This window comes from Triplophysa dalaica, chromosome 24 (assembly GCF_015846415.1).
Source record: "Triplophysa dalaica isolate WHDGS20190420 chromosome 24, ASM1584641v1, whole genome shotgun sequence".
NCBI classification, from domain to species: domain Eukaryota; kingdom Metazoa; phylum Chordata; class Actinopteri; order Cypriniformes; family Nemacheilidae; genus Triplophysa; species Triplophysa dalaica.
In genome coordinates, this window is record NC_079565.1 from 7,043,632 (window position 1) to 7,061,004 (window position 17,373).

A 17,373-nucleotide genomic window follows, 5' to 3' on the forward strand; every position below is an offset into this window, starting at 1 on the left:
CAGAAACCGCAACATTTTGAACTGTTTAAGAAGTAGCGAGTTGGAGTCAGTGGCCTGTTGCCACAAATCAGTGTTGGCGGCGGCGTTGTTTTGGTGACTTTTCTATCCGCCTGATGCCTAGCATTAAGTCTGGCTATTTCCCAGTGTGGCTTGGACAGGTCTTTGAGGTTTTACTTGCATATGGGACATAATGCGTAGCAGAATGATGGTTACAGGCTAAATCAACACAAAATTTATATAAATTTTTATGCGAACTGACTAGCGAGGAAACATGGAAAGATGTTTGCTTGGCTATGGTAACTGTTGTGGACATTTTTAGTGAAAGTGTGTGTCTGTAACATGCATAAAAATGAAACATTTGGTCCATTTAAACAAAATATAATATTGTTAAAAATAGTTATGTTTATGTTTCCATAGTAGGAAAAATTTCTTTATAAAATTGAACACAAAAGAAGACATTTTGAGGAATATAGGAAAGCAAACAGTTCTGGGGCACTTTTGACTACCATCTTCATCTCCTGCTATGGTAGTCAATGGTGGCCGAGAACTGTTTGGTTAAAAGCATTCTTCCAAATATCTTTCTCTGTGTTCATCATAACAAACACATTTATATAGATTTGGAACAACTTGAGGGAGAGAAAATGAACACAGAATTGTATTTTTGGGTGAACTGTTTAAAAATTATGTAAACTACATTTAGTCTGTTGAACTCACTTAATTCTAAATATATTGTAATTGAGCATATAGTGACAATTACATTTACAGATTTATTGTAGAGCTGTACAACATAGCAATGTAAAGATGTGCAAAATATACATAAATTGCCTAAAATATATATGTTGATTAAAAACAAACTAGACAGGGTATGCACAGGACACGCAATATACACAGTTGGAAAGTCTTACAAAGATTCTTAAGATTGTGGCTCTGCTCATTGCTTTTGCCCCTCAATGAAGCAGAACAGATTGTTTTTGAAGCCTAAAATTACATTTTTTTATTTGATTGATTTGGAAAAACATAAAATCAGCTCTTTTCTTATCTGTGCAAAATTATGTCTTGCGTGCCTTTCACGAAATGTCTTAATGGAAGGAAAACTCATAAATTCTTTCTCATCCATCATCAGGTTTGATAATCCAGCCGCCGTCAGCTCCACCCCGACCCGGCAGATGACCTTTAACTACCTCCTACCAGTAAACACCTGGTTGCTGCTTAACCCCTCTGAACTGTGTTGTGATTGGACAATGGGCACTATTCCCCTGGTCGAGTCCCTGCTGGACCCCCGAAACCTGGCGACGCTGGTATTTTACGTCTCGTTGAGCCTTCTGGCCTATCATAGCCTTTGGCACGGCCATAGTTCTGCTAAGATTGTCATAATGGTAAGTAGGTAGGCTGAGATTACAGTTTGTGAAGTCTGTTTGCATGTAAAGACGTCTACATGGCTTGTTCATGTTACATATGTAAGGATGTATTTTGTAACCACAAACTGAATAATAACAAGATGTTGATGTTTCTTGTGGTTTGCATTATGTTTGTATGTTTCTCAGTAGGGAATAACGCAAAAAAAAGTATGTAAATCTGTGTAGTGCCCTGGGCCTTACTCGCAGTCTGTCAGATATAATTTAGCACCGTTCTATCCATACCGGGAGTCCTGTTTCATAAGTTACTGCACATAAGCTACTTTCCCAGAAACGTAAATGTCCTAAATGAAGTAATTGCCGTCGTATCCATGAGTTAAGGCGAACATTAGGATACGGAGTTCTTAACATGAATGTAATAAATTGAAGGATATGGTTTACGTTTCCGCCTCAATGATCTGATGCTAAAGACGAGTTAAAGCCGAAACGTCACGACGGCGTCTAATAAATTACAGGAAACTCTCAGAATGTCCCTTAAAGACCCTTTATTGGCAATTGGCGGCAATTCTGGCAACACAATCCCCTCGGTTGCTTTCCACTTAAATGGGAATGACTGCAAGTTTAGGCTTTTATTCTGTTTAGTGAGGATCTTCTTGAAACCGCATACTGAGTGACAAGATGTTGATATTTCTTGTGGCTTTTATGAATGTCCCATACAGAACCCCCGTCCGCTCCAGCTACTTTAGCAAGACGCTGTAATGGACAGAATTGTTTGTCAAGATTGCGGATAAAACGTTTTCCAATATTGAGGTCTTAATTTTATTTTACTTGACATTTATATTTAGGAATTTAGCAGACGTTTTTATCCACAGTGAGGTAAACAATGAAGCTATTTCTAACGTGCAGTTAAAAACATTGTGTTTGTAGCGCTTCGTGCCCCTAGATCTGGAGTGCATTGCATTCTGGGCTTTTTTATCAGCTCTTGCGAACTGCTGGACTAACACTGAATTTGTAACTATGCGCATTTCCTTTTTTTAAAGATCGAGTAACACAGGAAGTTTCTGCCAATCTCATATAAATCTTGAGAGCCTATTGAGTAAAATTGCATACGTCGTATCTTCGAAGAGTATTTAGTTTGATCAAATTTATAAAAGGGAGATACAGCTGTTTATTATACATTTTGCACGTACACCACGATTGCCAACAAAACACAGACGTATGACTTAGTTTGACTTACCACGCGCAGTTCATGTCCGGCATCTTTTAGCACTGGGACCGCGATATCTATCAGTTTAAAACAAATACAGAGTTATATCCACCGTTTATATAACATCCATCACTGAAATACCGTGAACAAACAGACACACCGAAACGGTGAACCAGCTTTACGAAGCTGATGGGAGGTGCCAATAAGCCAAACCTCAGTCATATCGCTATTAAGACACAAAAAGTTTGGGACAGCCACGACTTAATCTCAGAAATACAATGTGTTAAAAGAGGAACATCCCAATTTTAACTAGGTTTAGAGTGAATATAAATCTGTGTATTGTCTGCATAAAAGTGATAATTAATCCCAAGTGATTTTAAAAGCAATCCAAGTGAAAATATGTAAATGCTAAAAAGTTGGAGCGCTGAGGGAGTGTATCAAGCACAGAAATACTACGTCATACGTCCAACTCGTTTTTTAACAAGTTGACCATGTTAAGCATGAGAAACCAGAACGTTTCACATGTAAATAGAAAAAATCAGAATGCATGGCATAGCATGATACCATGATCTTTTGATCGTTTGGTCTCACAAAACATTCATTTTCTCAACTAAGTTTTGGGGCCAAAATAGGCATAATTTTTCGTTTCCACTCCTCGTCATAAAAGATCTTATCGTCCTATAGCTCAGCCCTGCGGCTCTTATGTTGGACCACTGGGTGATTTCACGCTTGCGAAAGTTCAAAATGTCACAGTTAAAATTCCCTCAGCTTGTGTGTTCAGATCGCATGTTGTGTAACAGCACAACAAATTCTTCATCTGCGTCTCCATGCGCTGTCAACAGAGTTTGGTGAACTTCCTTGTGACCGGGGGACCACAAATCTTAAAGAATGGGGGGTGATTTTGCCTCTGGTCCGTGCGGTTGGGGGACGGAGAACAGGTTGCATGAGGATATAAGTCTGTGTCTGTTTGATTTGGCCGCTGTTTGTTATTTAAATGATTCCCCGTGCGCAGACCCTCGACACTCATTCTGTGCAAACAGGAAACACTTCAGTTGTGAAGATTTGTCTAATTTCACAGCGAGCATTTTTCTTGTATGTTGCATTTCAACCAAACAGCATGCAGCGCAGCACTTTCGATTAACCGCAGACAAAGCTTTTGTTTGGGCAGCAATCTCTTTCATCCAGGTTGATTTTGGCTGCTAAGGCATCCAGCAAATTGGATAAATATGATGTCGTCTATACTGCTGTTTCGGCTCCGTTAAATCGGCCCCTGCGTAAGCAAAGGCTGACGCTTTTGCTTTTTTATGCATTTTGAAGGCCTCGCCAAAGTAAATATTGCGATTATGTTTTCGAGACCTCAAGAAGTGAGACTCATGCCCGTTTTGGAATTCGGAACGCCTCCACCATGGCGCACCCTGCGGTTTACTTCACTATAAACTCATAAATTTGCTTTTTGAAAACGCGCTGATAAAAGGTGAGATTAGCTGTATCTAGACAAAACACAAGAGTTTGTTCTTCAAAACAGGGTGTCCAAGGGCTGTGCCCAACGAGTGGTTCTGCGTTTCAAAAAATCCTGATCCATCACCTTGTCACAAGGTGCTTTTGTGAATAAAACCTATAATCCCAATTTTACGGGCATTGTGCAAAACAGGCGTGTTTGATGGATAGTTAATTAGAAAATCCATGTTTGAGGAGAACTGCAATGACATGTTGATGTTTGGAGTAAATAAACCTTATTTGATGATTGAACGTTTTCTCCACTTGGAGAAATGATGTCTGATTATTGGGAGCAGGGAGCTCGGCAAGCTTTCTGCACTTGTTTTACAGGTCATGTGCGTATAATTGGGTTTAGTTTGAGATTAATCAAACTCATGGTGTGGGTTTTAGACAAAGCTTTATGAAACAGCTAAACATGAGAGTGATTAGTGTTCGGACTTGCACATGCTTGTCTGGAGCAAACAATGAGAACCTTTAGATACTGAATTTCTTATTTTAATGGAGTTTTCGTTGATTCAAAAATAAAAGTCTCTGTCAAGGTGCATGAGAGATTGGCGTTTATACTTCCTCTCACTAGACAAAACCCACTAGGCCAGGTGTTATATAATTTGTTCAGCTGAGTACTTACAATACCTCAAATGTTTCCAACTACTTGTAAATCGTGAGAAAATCATTCAAACAGTGACACCGGGCTGTGCAGTCACCTGTCAATGGCGTCATATCCGCGTTACCTTATGTTATCGCCTTTACTGACGTAGAAACCACATGACAAGAGTCGTGAACAAATGCAGAAGTAGTATTAAGCGTCTAGCAAGCCACTAGCTTGTTTCGAGCAGTCCGTTATTTATGGATCACAATTATACACAACATTTATTTCACTTTATTTCTTTACCTCATCTGCTAACATGATTTCTCGTTTCCGTTGATGACTATCACCGGTGGAGTTGAAGACAACAGATCCCATTATTCCACGCTCCTTCACAGCGGCATCAAGCTACGGCATTGTTGTTGTTTTGATCGTGCGGCCGCTAGCGGTGTTTTTTTTTTACAAACTTTAGCTTTAAGGGAGGTGCTTTGATTTTTTTTATAATCATATGTTTTTGTACCCTTCACATTGTACAAATTAATACAAATTTAGCCACCTTGTAAAATAGTTTTTTATTTATTGACCAGCAGAAAATGTTCATTCTTTTGGGGGGAAATGTTAGTTATTTAATGTTTACTGAAAAAGTAGTTTTGTTTCGAAGCTCCTATGAACTTTAGTTTTCATAAATGAGAATAGCATAGCTTTGCTTTGTATAGGGTTTGTTGTGTTTAGTTTTTCAGCATCTGCTACTTCCGGTTCGGACGTTTTTGCGCCACATAGCGACCGTATATCGAAATTTCTATTTCTATTCAGACTCGACAGAATTGATATGCGTTGGTTTGGTTCCGATCGGGCGAAAAACCTCGGACAAGTTTGCAAAAGTAGGTTTTGCATAAAATGCAAACCAAATTCTGCCATACTCATCACATATATATATTTTTTTTCTAAACCTCATATTATATGCAAACCTTAATATTTTTTACTGTTTAGATACTTCCAAAACCCTGTGACAAACGTAAAGGGTGACTTATACTAATGATTAATGGCAAAAAATACAAATCATTAAATATGGAGATACAAGGTTTTATAAGGATAGCAGCGACATGAATGTTCTATACGTATCATATACAGTATGTGACCCAAAAAACTTGCTACATTCCAAGTCATACAATAGTTCTGGGGAACTACATATAACTCACTGTGCATTGAACTCAGGAACCAAATCTTGATTTATAAACTACAGTAATCATTCAGTCTAAAAAGATCTGCTAAAATATTGTGTTTGAATTGGACATTGCTACTTCTCTCATGAAATATCTTTCTAACACAAGTTTCATTTTTGTAGCCGTTTCGCCTTCCACTGATTAAAGAAAGGCTCAGGGTTTGAAACGACATATCAGTCCAGATATTTGTGTTGGACCCCTGGTCACAAGCTCCAACATGTAACATCATTATCGGTGTTATTGCTAAAGTTATATAAATAACCTATGACAAATGTTTCTTAAAACAACGCAGATCATGAAAGTATGTACTTTGTAGAGGAAATGTTTTAGATGTAATGTTAGATGTGTTTTTTCATGCACTTCGTTTTTCGAACATTTATCATATTCAACTGGAAGATCCAGGGGGCAGAAATTAGAGTCATTATTTGTCTCCTTTAGGCACTCTCTCTCATCGCTCTTCCATTCATCCCTGCATCCAACCTGTTTTTCCCTGTGGGCTTTGTTGTGGCTGAAAGGGTCCTTTACGTTCCAAGCATGGGGTTTTGTGTTTTGGTGGCACATGGATTTAAAATCTTGTCTCGAAAAGGGTAAGCTTAGTTACTTTATAAAATTGTAGTGAATCGTAAACACGTGTCTGTTTTCATCCACAGAATCGCTTGTTTTTATAAATAAATCTGAATTGAGAATAAAATTAATTTGTTTTTATAATATTGCATTGTTTCAAATAATCAAATAAGAAGAAATCGTAGAAATAAAGTAAATATGTAGAATATATGGGAACTTCAAGGCAATGTTTTTGTCCTCATAGAAAGATTGTAATCACCAAATGCAGTATATGCTTTTTCTGAGACTATGAGATTAGTATAACAACAATTATAACTTAGTATTGAGTATTATAATAATTAAAATGTACGTAGATGTATTTAAATCATTAATATAGGTTATTAAAAATAAGCCATTATAATACAGTTTATTTCATAGTATTAAGAGTGACTGCTATCTATTGGAACATCTGCAAAGACTTACAATCTGTCCTTTTCAATTTTTGTGACCTTATCCAGGGCTCTAAAGAAAATGTCTTGGTTGCTCGTGGGAGTTCTTCTGACAACGCACGCCGTGAAGACTTTTAACAGAAACTGGGACTGGGAGTCAGAATACACGCTTTTTACATCTGCACTTAAAGTAAGATCGAACACATTAGTCTTGTAGAAACGCACGTCTGGCCAAAATCTCATCCATACTGTATGCTTGTATTTTGAGGTCATTACCTTATATAAATCTACATCATCTACTGTGCATCAAAGGAGTCTAGACGTTAACATGAGCGCGATGGTTTTGATGTCTGGGAAACGTGATTTGGAATGTCTGTAACATTTACAAAAAGTGGTTTCGCTCCAGGTCAACAGAAACAATGCCAAATTGTGGAATAACGTGGGACACGCTTTGGAGAATCAAAACAATTACGAGAGAGCTTTGAAATACTTTCTTCAGGCCACAAGAGTACAACCAGGTAAATTTCTTCGGTATTCACATCCATGTTATATTCTTAACCTGTGTGACTGCATGACTTTGCATCGTTTCCTTTCGGTTTGTTCCAAAAAATATCGTCGCTGGAAGTTAATACAGAGTTTATGTCCAACAAATCCCACAATCTGAGATGTTGTTCTTGCGGGGTGTGGGAAGTTCTGCCGTGTTATTATAACTTTGGAGCCATGTTGGTGAGGACAATTGCAAATTGTGGCCAAGCTAACAAGAAGCGGTTTATGTAGTATTTCTCGGGACTGAATGAAAACATTGGCGCGGAAAACCATTTTCACGCCGTAGCATCTTGAGAACATGCTTATTTAAGGATCTGGAGTGAGGATTTGGGTTTTGAGATGGCTCTACTGTGCGCAGCCGCATACCTGAGAGGAAGACAGACGGCCTGCAAAAAGCATTAGACTCTTGACTTTAATTGTCTTGTTAGTTCATCGAGCCGACATGACTCAGGAGATTCACCACCCAAGATGTGTTTTTCCGAGATTAACTCCGTAAACACATTAAAGTTTGAGGAAATCCTGGGCTGGTTATCTTTATGCGTCAGTTTGCTTCTCATAACAAACACTTAACGCCACTTCGTGAGGTCGTACGTTTTTTAGAAAATGCAAGTGATGTTATCAGTTTCACACATGGAAATCTACTGTACGACGCTGATGGTTGTTAAAGGTTACGTGGTCTGCGCGGTTTAAAAGATTGTAAAGGGGCACTTTCACGGGAGGTGGTTTTCCTCTTTCCTAAACTTTCCGTCCGTTCTCGTGTCCCTAATGCGTCTTACATTTTTCAGCTGTCAGTGACGGCTGTTATTTGTTTCATAACTGTGCTAAAACGATATTAATCACGTACGCCTAACTCCTGCGTCTTTTCAGACCTACAGATTTACATCGGATATAAAGTGGAGATCGAAGACTTAATCAAAATCACGATAAGTCACACAATACGTGTTGGCATCTGCCTAATTTTGTTCACATCTAGCCAGGAGACAGACGAATATTTGAAAAGATACGGATGGTATTTTCTTTTTTTTATTTAAAACTTGATAAGCCTGTCTTAACGGTTCGCGATTATCAGATTTAGATTCATTCATCCCCTGATATTCTTGTCCCTAAAACAACAAGTGACTCGTTTTGGTCCAAAACGTCAGTTTTTATCCACAGCAATGAAGCATTTGAGAAATACATTTGAACTGTACACACATTTTCTTGGAATGAACAAATGTGTTGTTACTGCCAAAATCAAGGTATTCTTTATTTAAGATGTTTTTTCTTAGATGACATTGGGGCCCACATGAACGTCGGAAGAACCTACAAGAACCTAAACATGTCCAAGGAAGCAGAAGAGGCATATCTTACTGCGAAATCGCTGATGCCACAGGTATGCGCCCTTATCAACAGCAAGTTTGTTTACATTTAGATCTTGATGCTAGTTTTATTTTCATATCTTCCTTAAGACTTCAAATAAGCTTTTTTTATCTGCAGTACAGTGGAAGGGTTAATTAGACTAATTATGGATTTCTTTTTTATATGGAGGTATAGATTAGGTATACAGGTATAGAATTTAAACGCAAATTCTATGTGAAATCAAGTGGATTATTATTATTATTAGGGTTATTATAGATTATATATTCTATCGTTGGCCTCCAAATGTTTTGGTAGATTTTTTCAATCTGTTAGACAAGGGGTTATTTTTGACTCCAAAGCCCTGCAGTGTATTCAGCAATATTCAAAGCCCCCCCCCCCCCCCCCGCTCATAAAAACTCAAAATGTCTACCCAATAAAATGGTTTCAAAGCTTTATATTATCTGGAAAAGTGCTCATTCAATATAAAATGGAGTAATAATAAGCAATATATTGGTTTTTAGTAGTTAAAATGTATTTCAATGCTTATTTTGTCTTTTTTTAATTGTTAGTCATCCTAAGTCCCCCTAGGTAGTCAGCAGGGGCCCCCTTTTGAGAACCACAGTAATATTAACACAGGTGAAAACCTGTTGACTGCTAACTAGGGTTGGCGATGTGACGATGTTATCTTACATTGCCGATGTCTCGCAAATATCCGAATGTCAAAACAACAGACAGATACCAGACGATAATCGATAATGATGGAACAAATTCTCTCCCGGTCCTTATCCGCAGATTGATCGACATCAGCGTATGACATCAGTACGCCGATGGTCTGTGCAACGATTCATGAAGTCAAACAGACACGATATTATTGGATATAATATGAATTTAAAGCCGACTATCGATAATTTTATTAAACACATCACCCAGCCCTACTGCTCACCTAAGATACTACCGTTTCCTGTTTGCATTTCGATCGTCTTTGCTGCTAAAATAAGAAACATATTTTGATTTATCTGCTGATAAACTACCACTGTCATATCGTTTTCTAAGGAAGTTACCTCTTTGACCTGGATTTGAGCTATATCCCAGTCGGTCTTATTAATAATAACTAAAATGGCCATAAATAAAATTGAATCCATGCAATATATTAAACGCATATGCATGAGCCTATTAAAATACGGTTTTTAAGGTTTCAAGTGATGCATTGTTCTCAATAGACTACAAAAACTACAAAAGTATTGGCAACATAATACCACATGTTTAAACCAAACCAAAGATTGCTTTATTGTCATGGCTTAACCCTGGCATGTCTTAGTTCTGTTTCAAATATATCATCAATGGGCTTTGAACCGCCGTCAGTCCATATTTCATTTAAGAAACATATGGAAGGAACACATTGAATGTATTACAGCTATACATAGAGGTAAAAGGTATGTAAATGTAATCTGCTTAAACCCTTGGCCATGGTAATGCATATGCACTGGCTGATCTTTCCGAAACCCGTTGCCAGATCATTCCGGGGAAGAAGTATGCAACCCGCGTGGCTCCCAACCACTTGAACGTCTACATCAACCTGGCCAACCTGATTCGGGCAAATGATTCCCGTCTGGAGGAAGCTGACCAACTGTATAGGCAAGCGATCAGCATGAGACCTGACTTCAAGCAAGCCTACATCAGCAGGCAAGTAAACGTTTGCGGTGACCGTGTCAAGAATGCGCTTGTGTACTTGCACGCTTGGCGATGGGGCCAAATGAAACTGAATGAGCAATCAGACAGTATTTTGGCTTTGATAAGGTTATTTAAAGTCATGAATCAAATAAGCGAAACGATTGTATTGACAGAAATGTATGTTTTTGTAGAACTGCTGTATTTTTGGTGCATATGTAATTGCTGGATGACGTTCAAGAGAATCAACTTTTCAAGTTAATGATACAAATGCCTTCGTCTTATATATGTTCACACCCATCCTGGACTCTTTTGCTATCTATAAGAAAATATTTCTCATAGATATGAGGTGAAATCGAATGCTACGCAGATGTGTTTTTGTTACATCTCGCATCAAGTAAAGATTTGACTTGGTCTTCAGTCAGCGATTTCTTTCGGCATGTCTCATCCTGTTAATAAAACGCTCATCCGATAGGCTCTTGAAAGTTGATTTTCTGGAATGCCACGGTTCTCATGAACGTCTAGATGTTTGTTCTTAACCACATTATGAAGAAAAAAAATAGAACCAAACCTTTGTATTGCTCAAGCTGTTTTCTAAGAAAATATGGCCTAAAGAAACTGACCTTTCTTGTTATGCATGTGTCTTCGATTTTCAAGATGTCCCGGTAGAGGTATTCAAAAAATGTCTTCTCTTTTTCAAATCCAGAGGGGAGCTTCTGTTGAAAATGAACAAGCCCAGCGAGGCGAAGGACGCCTACCTGCGAGCGTTGGAGCTGGACCACAACAACGCAGACCTCTGGTACAACCTGGCCATAGTCAATATAGAGATGAAGGATCCCTCGGAAGCTCTGAGAAACTTTAACCGTGCACTGGAACTGAACCCACGTCACAAGCTGGCTCTCTTCAACTCTGCACTTCTCATGCAAGAGTCAGGTGTGTGGGAAATTCAGAGGTTCAAATCATGATGCTTTCTCGATTCTCAGTGGGAGCATTTATACAACATCTTTTTAAACTAAAAACAGAAAATGGAATAGTCTGTGTCGGTGGTCCGGTGGACTGTGCTCCATCTGAGTTTGAAAACCATCTCGGTAGCCCTCTCCTGATCCCCGCTCTCTCCTCCCGCGATTTCTTGTATCTCTCTCCACTGTACTATTCGATAGAGCTAAAATCTAAACATAATCAATAAAAAGAAAGAAAGCAGATTGAACGTTTTGGTCTTTCATTTACAAGACGACTGTGTTTTGGGGGCCTGAAAAGGCAAGGTTTTTAAAACAAGTTTACAAGTGCAAATGACAATGTAATCGTCTCTTTGAAAACGACAAAAACATGAATTCGGGAAAACGGTGGCGTCATAAACATGTTCGATTATTCAGATAGCTATCTGCCGATACCGATTCTGAAGATAAAATGAATATTTCTTTAATTTCTGAATGTTTTTAATTCATACAATGACTGTTAATATTGAACACAAAACAAGTGATTCTGGAGCACACATTCATCTTTTGATTGACAGGATATATCGGCCCTGACCATCGTCTGTTTTAAAACATCAGCCGATAGATCGGTCCATCTCTAAGACTACAGTCTATAGGCGACCAAGATGCTTTCACAATTTTAAATGTTTTCATTCACCATTCTGTAGAAGAATGAGGATGTGCACTGCAAAGTTATAGTTCAATGAACTATTAAAACAATTTTGTTTACTGAAATCAAGTGAAAAACTGCGTCTGAATATTCGAATGACAAACTAAATTAAAATGAGAAATGTTACCTAAGAAATAAACTGAAATAAGTTCGAGTTGAGGCACTAAAATTATTTACTGGAAATAAATTAATTTAATTTAATAAAAATAAACAAATAATATAATGGCAAAAGCAAATATCAAAATCGCTAGAAATTAAACTTAAAGTAACATAAAAACAGAAAATATATCTAAATAAAAGCTGTTTTAAAATATAAATAAAACTGTCAACTTTGTTGCGCATGTGTGTAGTGTTTCTTTACAAAGGGACGTCGCCATTTACTGGCATGCGTAATCCAGCATTTTTAGTTATTTTTGCATGTGACCACAGGATCATTGTGTGAACATTTGAATGCAGATTAAAAAAAAAATTGTGTAAACCCTCACTTGTTAAAACCTGACTCAAGGCAAGAAGCAATAAGGTGGTCTCTGCAAAGTTTGCTAGCTATTTGATTCAGATGAGGTCAGGACCTTTAACACAGAAAACCTATAAATTCTTTGCGTGCCACCACAGGGTAAGACAGTAACCTCTTACCTAATTTAACAAAGTTCTGGTGCCTCAGAATGTTAGCGTTTGATCTGACATCAATAACTTTAAATTCAGTGACTTATTGACCCTGACTCTGAGTTTACGTCGCCTTCTTCACTCCAAGCTGTGAATAGCAGAAAAGACTGATGGATTTGCACGGTGCGAGGGAAGCTTTTGCTGACATCAGTTTGTCATTTGCTCGAGATTAACACACCTACGCTGCCGCAATGCAAATAATGCCAACACAACGGTTCTGTTTACTCTTGGTTTTAGAGGCTGTTGTGACGGAGGAAGTATGTCGTGATCGATTCACAGGCCCGCTTGACACGACTGTTATTTTTCATCCGCTTTGGTTGTTTCGCACATCAATAACAGTGAAGCAATATCACATGAAAGCAAGTTTACCTGATACATCAGTGTGTGAACGTAACCTTACGGTAATTACACTGACAGTCTTTCTAGGGTAATGAACTGACGACACTCCTTAACCTGTTTCTGACCTTATCGTTTCAACACATCGGTAACGTAGGACTTCTTACGATGCCAAGTAACACAACCAAAGACAATTTCTAGTCATAACAATATCAGGAAATTTTCTGAAGAAATGTTTATTATTGAGATAAGGCACCAATTCCATTAAACAATTTTACTGTAGCATGTACATAAAACCAGTTTATTCCGTTTTAATCCTATAGAATTTTCTTTTACTTCGACTTTATTAAAGTTTTGCCTCTTGTACCAAACTTGGTCTAGCAAGACTTTCAGTTTCATGCTAGTTTTGTTAATAGTTCAAATTAGATTTAGTTCAATTTTAGTAATTGTGTGATGTGCTGCTTTTGTCGTTTTTTTATGTTGCTATAAAAGTAAAATTTATTTTATTTTAGTAGAAGTTAAATTTAGTTCAATAGTTTTTCAAATAATATTTAGGGATTATTTTCTTCATTTCATTAATTTTGAATAGTTTTAGTGAACTGTAACGTTTATTTTGTCTACATTTTTTTACAGGTGAAGCAAAATTTCGCCCGGAAGCTAACCGTCGCTTCCTCTCCTATGTGGAGGAGGAGCCGGATGATGCTAACGGGTACTTTAACCTGGGCATGCTAGGGATGGATGCTAACGAGAACGAAGAGGCCGAGCGCTGGATGCGAGAGGCCATCCGTCTGCAGCCGGGTTTTCGCAGTGCTTTGTTTAACCTGGCGTTGCTCTATTCCCAGTCTCAACGTGAACTGGACGCTCTCCCGGTGCTGGATGAGCTTCTGCGATTTCACCCCGAACATGTCAAAGGCCTGATTCTCAAAGGCGACATCCTCATGAACCACCGCAAGGACACACGAGGCGCCAAGGCATGTTTCGAACGCATACTGAACATGGACCCCAGCAACGTGCAGGCCAAGCACAACCTGTGTGTGGTTTACTTCGAAGAACGGAACCTCCCGCTCGCCGAGCGCTGTCTGGTGGAGACGCTAACCATGGCTCCGCACGAAGAGTACGTCCTACGACACCTTGCCATCGTACGAAACAAAATGGCCGCCATGAGTGCGGCAGGGCAACCCATCGCACCAGTAGGGGGCGGCGCTGAGTCTGATGAGCAGCAGCGTCGAGACAAAAAGCATGTGGAGGAAGACGAGGAAGGGCGAGGTGTTGCTTCTGGAGCAGGGGAGGGGACCAGCACAGAGAAGAATATGAGGAAATCCTCCCCGACAGAAGACATCAACGGCCAGGGCCACGGCCAATCAAAGAATCTGGATGCGGGCCAGCCTGACAAGCAGACTAAGACCAAATCCACAAAAGAGATTAAAGATATAGAAAAGAAAAGAGCCGCTGCCTTGAAGAGACTAGAGGAGATTGAGCGCATATTAAGCACTGATTAACCTTGTTTATCGACCGCCAGGCTATTTTTATATAACTATTTGAAGAGCCGGAACGAGACCTCTCTGTTTTCAGATCGAGCCCTTGTTTATGCATGTTTCGTTGCGCTTTGGTTCATTTGTTTCGTGTTTCCTTCATCGCAGGGGTTATCATAGTTTTATGTGGCTTTAATTATGTAAAGCTGTGGATCTAAACTTATGAACCAGGTGTGCGCTGACACCACGCGATCTTAACTTTGTTTTTGTTAAACTCCTATCACAAAAAATTACGGATGCACAACATCGGCAACTTAAAGGGATAGTTCACATAAAAAAGGAAAATTCGTTCATTGTTTATTAACCCTCATGTCATTTAAACTTTTATGACTTTCTTTCTTCAGCACAACAGAAAATAATATTTTTTTATATTTTTATTGTGTTTTTCCTAGCATGGCACACTGAAAATATATAGTGACTGTGCACTTGTCATTTTTTCCACAAAATAAGATATTTCGAGGAACCGGACAACACTGGTCCCTTGTACTGACACAAAGCCACAGAGACATTTCTCGAAATATTTTCTTTTGTGTTCCACAGAAGAAAGAGTCATGTGAAGAATAAACAGATATATTGTACATTTTTAGGTGAACTGTCCCTTTAATGTAATCAAGTTGTTCATTTATGATTGTCTATGTATTGAATCACTGGATTAGTTTAAGTCACATTGAAATGTTACCACTGACAAATGATCAAATACATTTGACCCATAATCACAGAAGATGAGAAACCAGCCCATTATAAAGCAGGGTGGCTGGGTTGTCCCTCTCCTCTGCAAATTTCCTTCCGCATGACATCACCACACTTCCTTGTATTTTCCACTGCCGTTTGTTCAAGTGTCATGATTGCTCATATTTTCTTCAGTCTCGACACGGCCAGGTGTCAGTGTTTAATTGTATCCTCTGACATAATCTCAAAGCCAAAATTGACTCACCTCGCTCCCATCAACCCGCTTCTGTTTTTTACCGCTGCGTTTTATGATTATTTACAACTATATGCAGTCACTTGCGTTGGGGCTCTCGTCCGATTTGCTGATTTCACAGCCAGGTCATGCAGAAACAGACTTTTCTTTTTATTTGGGCTTCTTTTCCTTCAAGGCGGTATTATTGGTTTTCACTGTTCCTTGTTCTTTTCACAGAGATCAAAGGGAACTTTATAATCAAGCGTTAAAACATTATTTGAAACAGTAATTGAATAAGAAGAACATCGCTGTGCTCAACAGTTTTAAGGGTTCTTTTAGCATTAGTATTCGGTCGGAGAGAATCGACGGACGAAATCTCATTTATTGACATGTGTTGCTTTGCATATTGTAATACACTGCAGACGTAATGTGAAGAGCTGCACACGCAGACTTGTTGGGTGGATTCTTTCCTGCTGTGTTCAAACGCCCATGTACTATAGCAGGAATGCATGAGACACACTGGCAAACATTGTTGCTATTTTACCGTTTACTTTTGAAGGTTGATCCCTAAAAATACCAACCCCATGACCTCTCTGAAGATCTTCACAGGGTACCTGAGAGCGCGCCGGTGTGTCTAAAAGTCCTCGAGCTTTTGCATTTCCATACATTTTCCAACGGGAGTTATTAACACTAATGCATACTTTGCGCTGGCTTTCTCTGGCTTTTGTTGCATTAAACCACTACAGATAATAAAGCCACTTGAAGTAACATTAACCATTGCATTTAATTTTACAGAGTGTCACGTTGTTCACAGTATTACAAGCTGTTTCTTAAGAGCCATTGAGCTGTGTTTTCATAATACTTGTGTAGGAAACCTGAATAGGTACAGATTGCCGTCACCTGTATGATGTTTTGTTTTTGGCAGCATCTGCGCATCTGCCTCTTTTGACTATATTGTTGGAGTATTATTATCTGAAGACTTACACTGTTGTATCATTCAGTATATTCATGTTTGGTATTCTCTCCTTTTTAAAGATTGTTTCGTTACCACCCAACTCACTTAAAGATGGTTTTTAGTGTCAGTATTTCAAATCCCCCCTCTGCTGGAAACGTCATGTTTATGTTTTATAACCTAAAAGTTCCAGCACACGACTCCCCGACCGCTCATTTGTTAAAGTTGATGTGGTTTTACTTCTTTAATTTACAGTGTTCACGTCTTCTTTATTTGAATGAATGTCTCTTGTACCGAGCGGTGACGGGCCTAGGGTTTTTCAATAAAGCTGGATTCCAACAGGAACGTCTAAGCGACTATTTTATGCATTCTGGTGTCTGCAAACAAGTCGGGTCGGATTGCAAGCGCATTAAGAGTTTTAAGATCGGTTTGCGGTGAGATCGTCCGTTACCCACACCTGCGACTCGCGTGCTGCCCGAAGGCTGTATCTGTCATGTTTCTTGTTGTCAGGACCTCGGGTTTCAACCTCATCCTCATGTTGCAAAGCTGCTCATGGAAACATGATATAGGAGCGGCGACGCGCGCTGCAAACAAACGGCACTTTGTTGCAATTGTTGAACAATTTGGCACGATATCGATATCAATAATTACCATCTTTGTGTAACCCATTAACCCCGGATGGCAGGTTTTCGTGCAAATCAGCTCACGGTTAAGAGCACAAGACTCATAAATTGCTGGGAAACTGAAAACCGTAATCACGTGCAGGCCAAGAGTACTAAACCACAGGAATTGAGGATTAAATAGTCTGCAGAACTCTACAGACGTTCAAGAAACAAGATTGTCATCACACTGACATTTGATAACGCAAGATGTTTAATATGATTATGCTTTTGGTCCATGTGAGAGCTCGATTTATATTATTGGATTATAAGC

The 17,373-nt window shown here is 38.9% G+C and overlaps 1 protein-coding gene across 1 annotated transcript in view; it reads left to right on the plus strand.

Annotated features, from left to right (window-relative positions):
* tmtc3 (transmembrane O-mannosyltransferase targeting cadherins 3) overlaps nucleotides 1-16,781 on the plus strand; it is a 30,189-nt gene extending 13,408 nt beyond the window's left edge. Inside the window, exons 7-14 of the mRNA XM_056740034.1 lie at nucleotides 1,124-1,376; nucleotides 6,307-6,455; nucleotides 6,930-7,050; nucleotides 7,267-7,378; nucleotides 8,675-8,778; nucleotides 10,258-10,427; nucleotides 11,119-11,345; nucleotides 13,689-16,781. Coding sequence (XP_056596012.1) covers nucleotides 1,124-1,376; nucleotides 6,307-6,455; nucleotides 6,930-7,050; nucleotides 7,267-7,378; nucleotides 8,675-8,778; nucleotides 10,258-10,427; nucleotides 11,119-11,345; nucleotides 13,689-14,554 — 2,002 coding nt within the window. The 3' untranslated portion in view covers nucleotides 14,555-16,781. The remainder of the gene's footprint in view (nucleotides 1-1,123; nucleotides 1,377-6,306; nucleotides 6,456-6,929; nucleotides 7,051-7,266; nucleotides 7,379-8,674; nucleotides 8,779-10,257; nucleotides 10,428-11,118; nucleotides 11,346-13,688) is intronic.
* The last annotated feature ends 592 nt before the right edge of the window (nucleotides 16,782-17,373 follow it).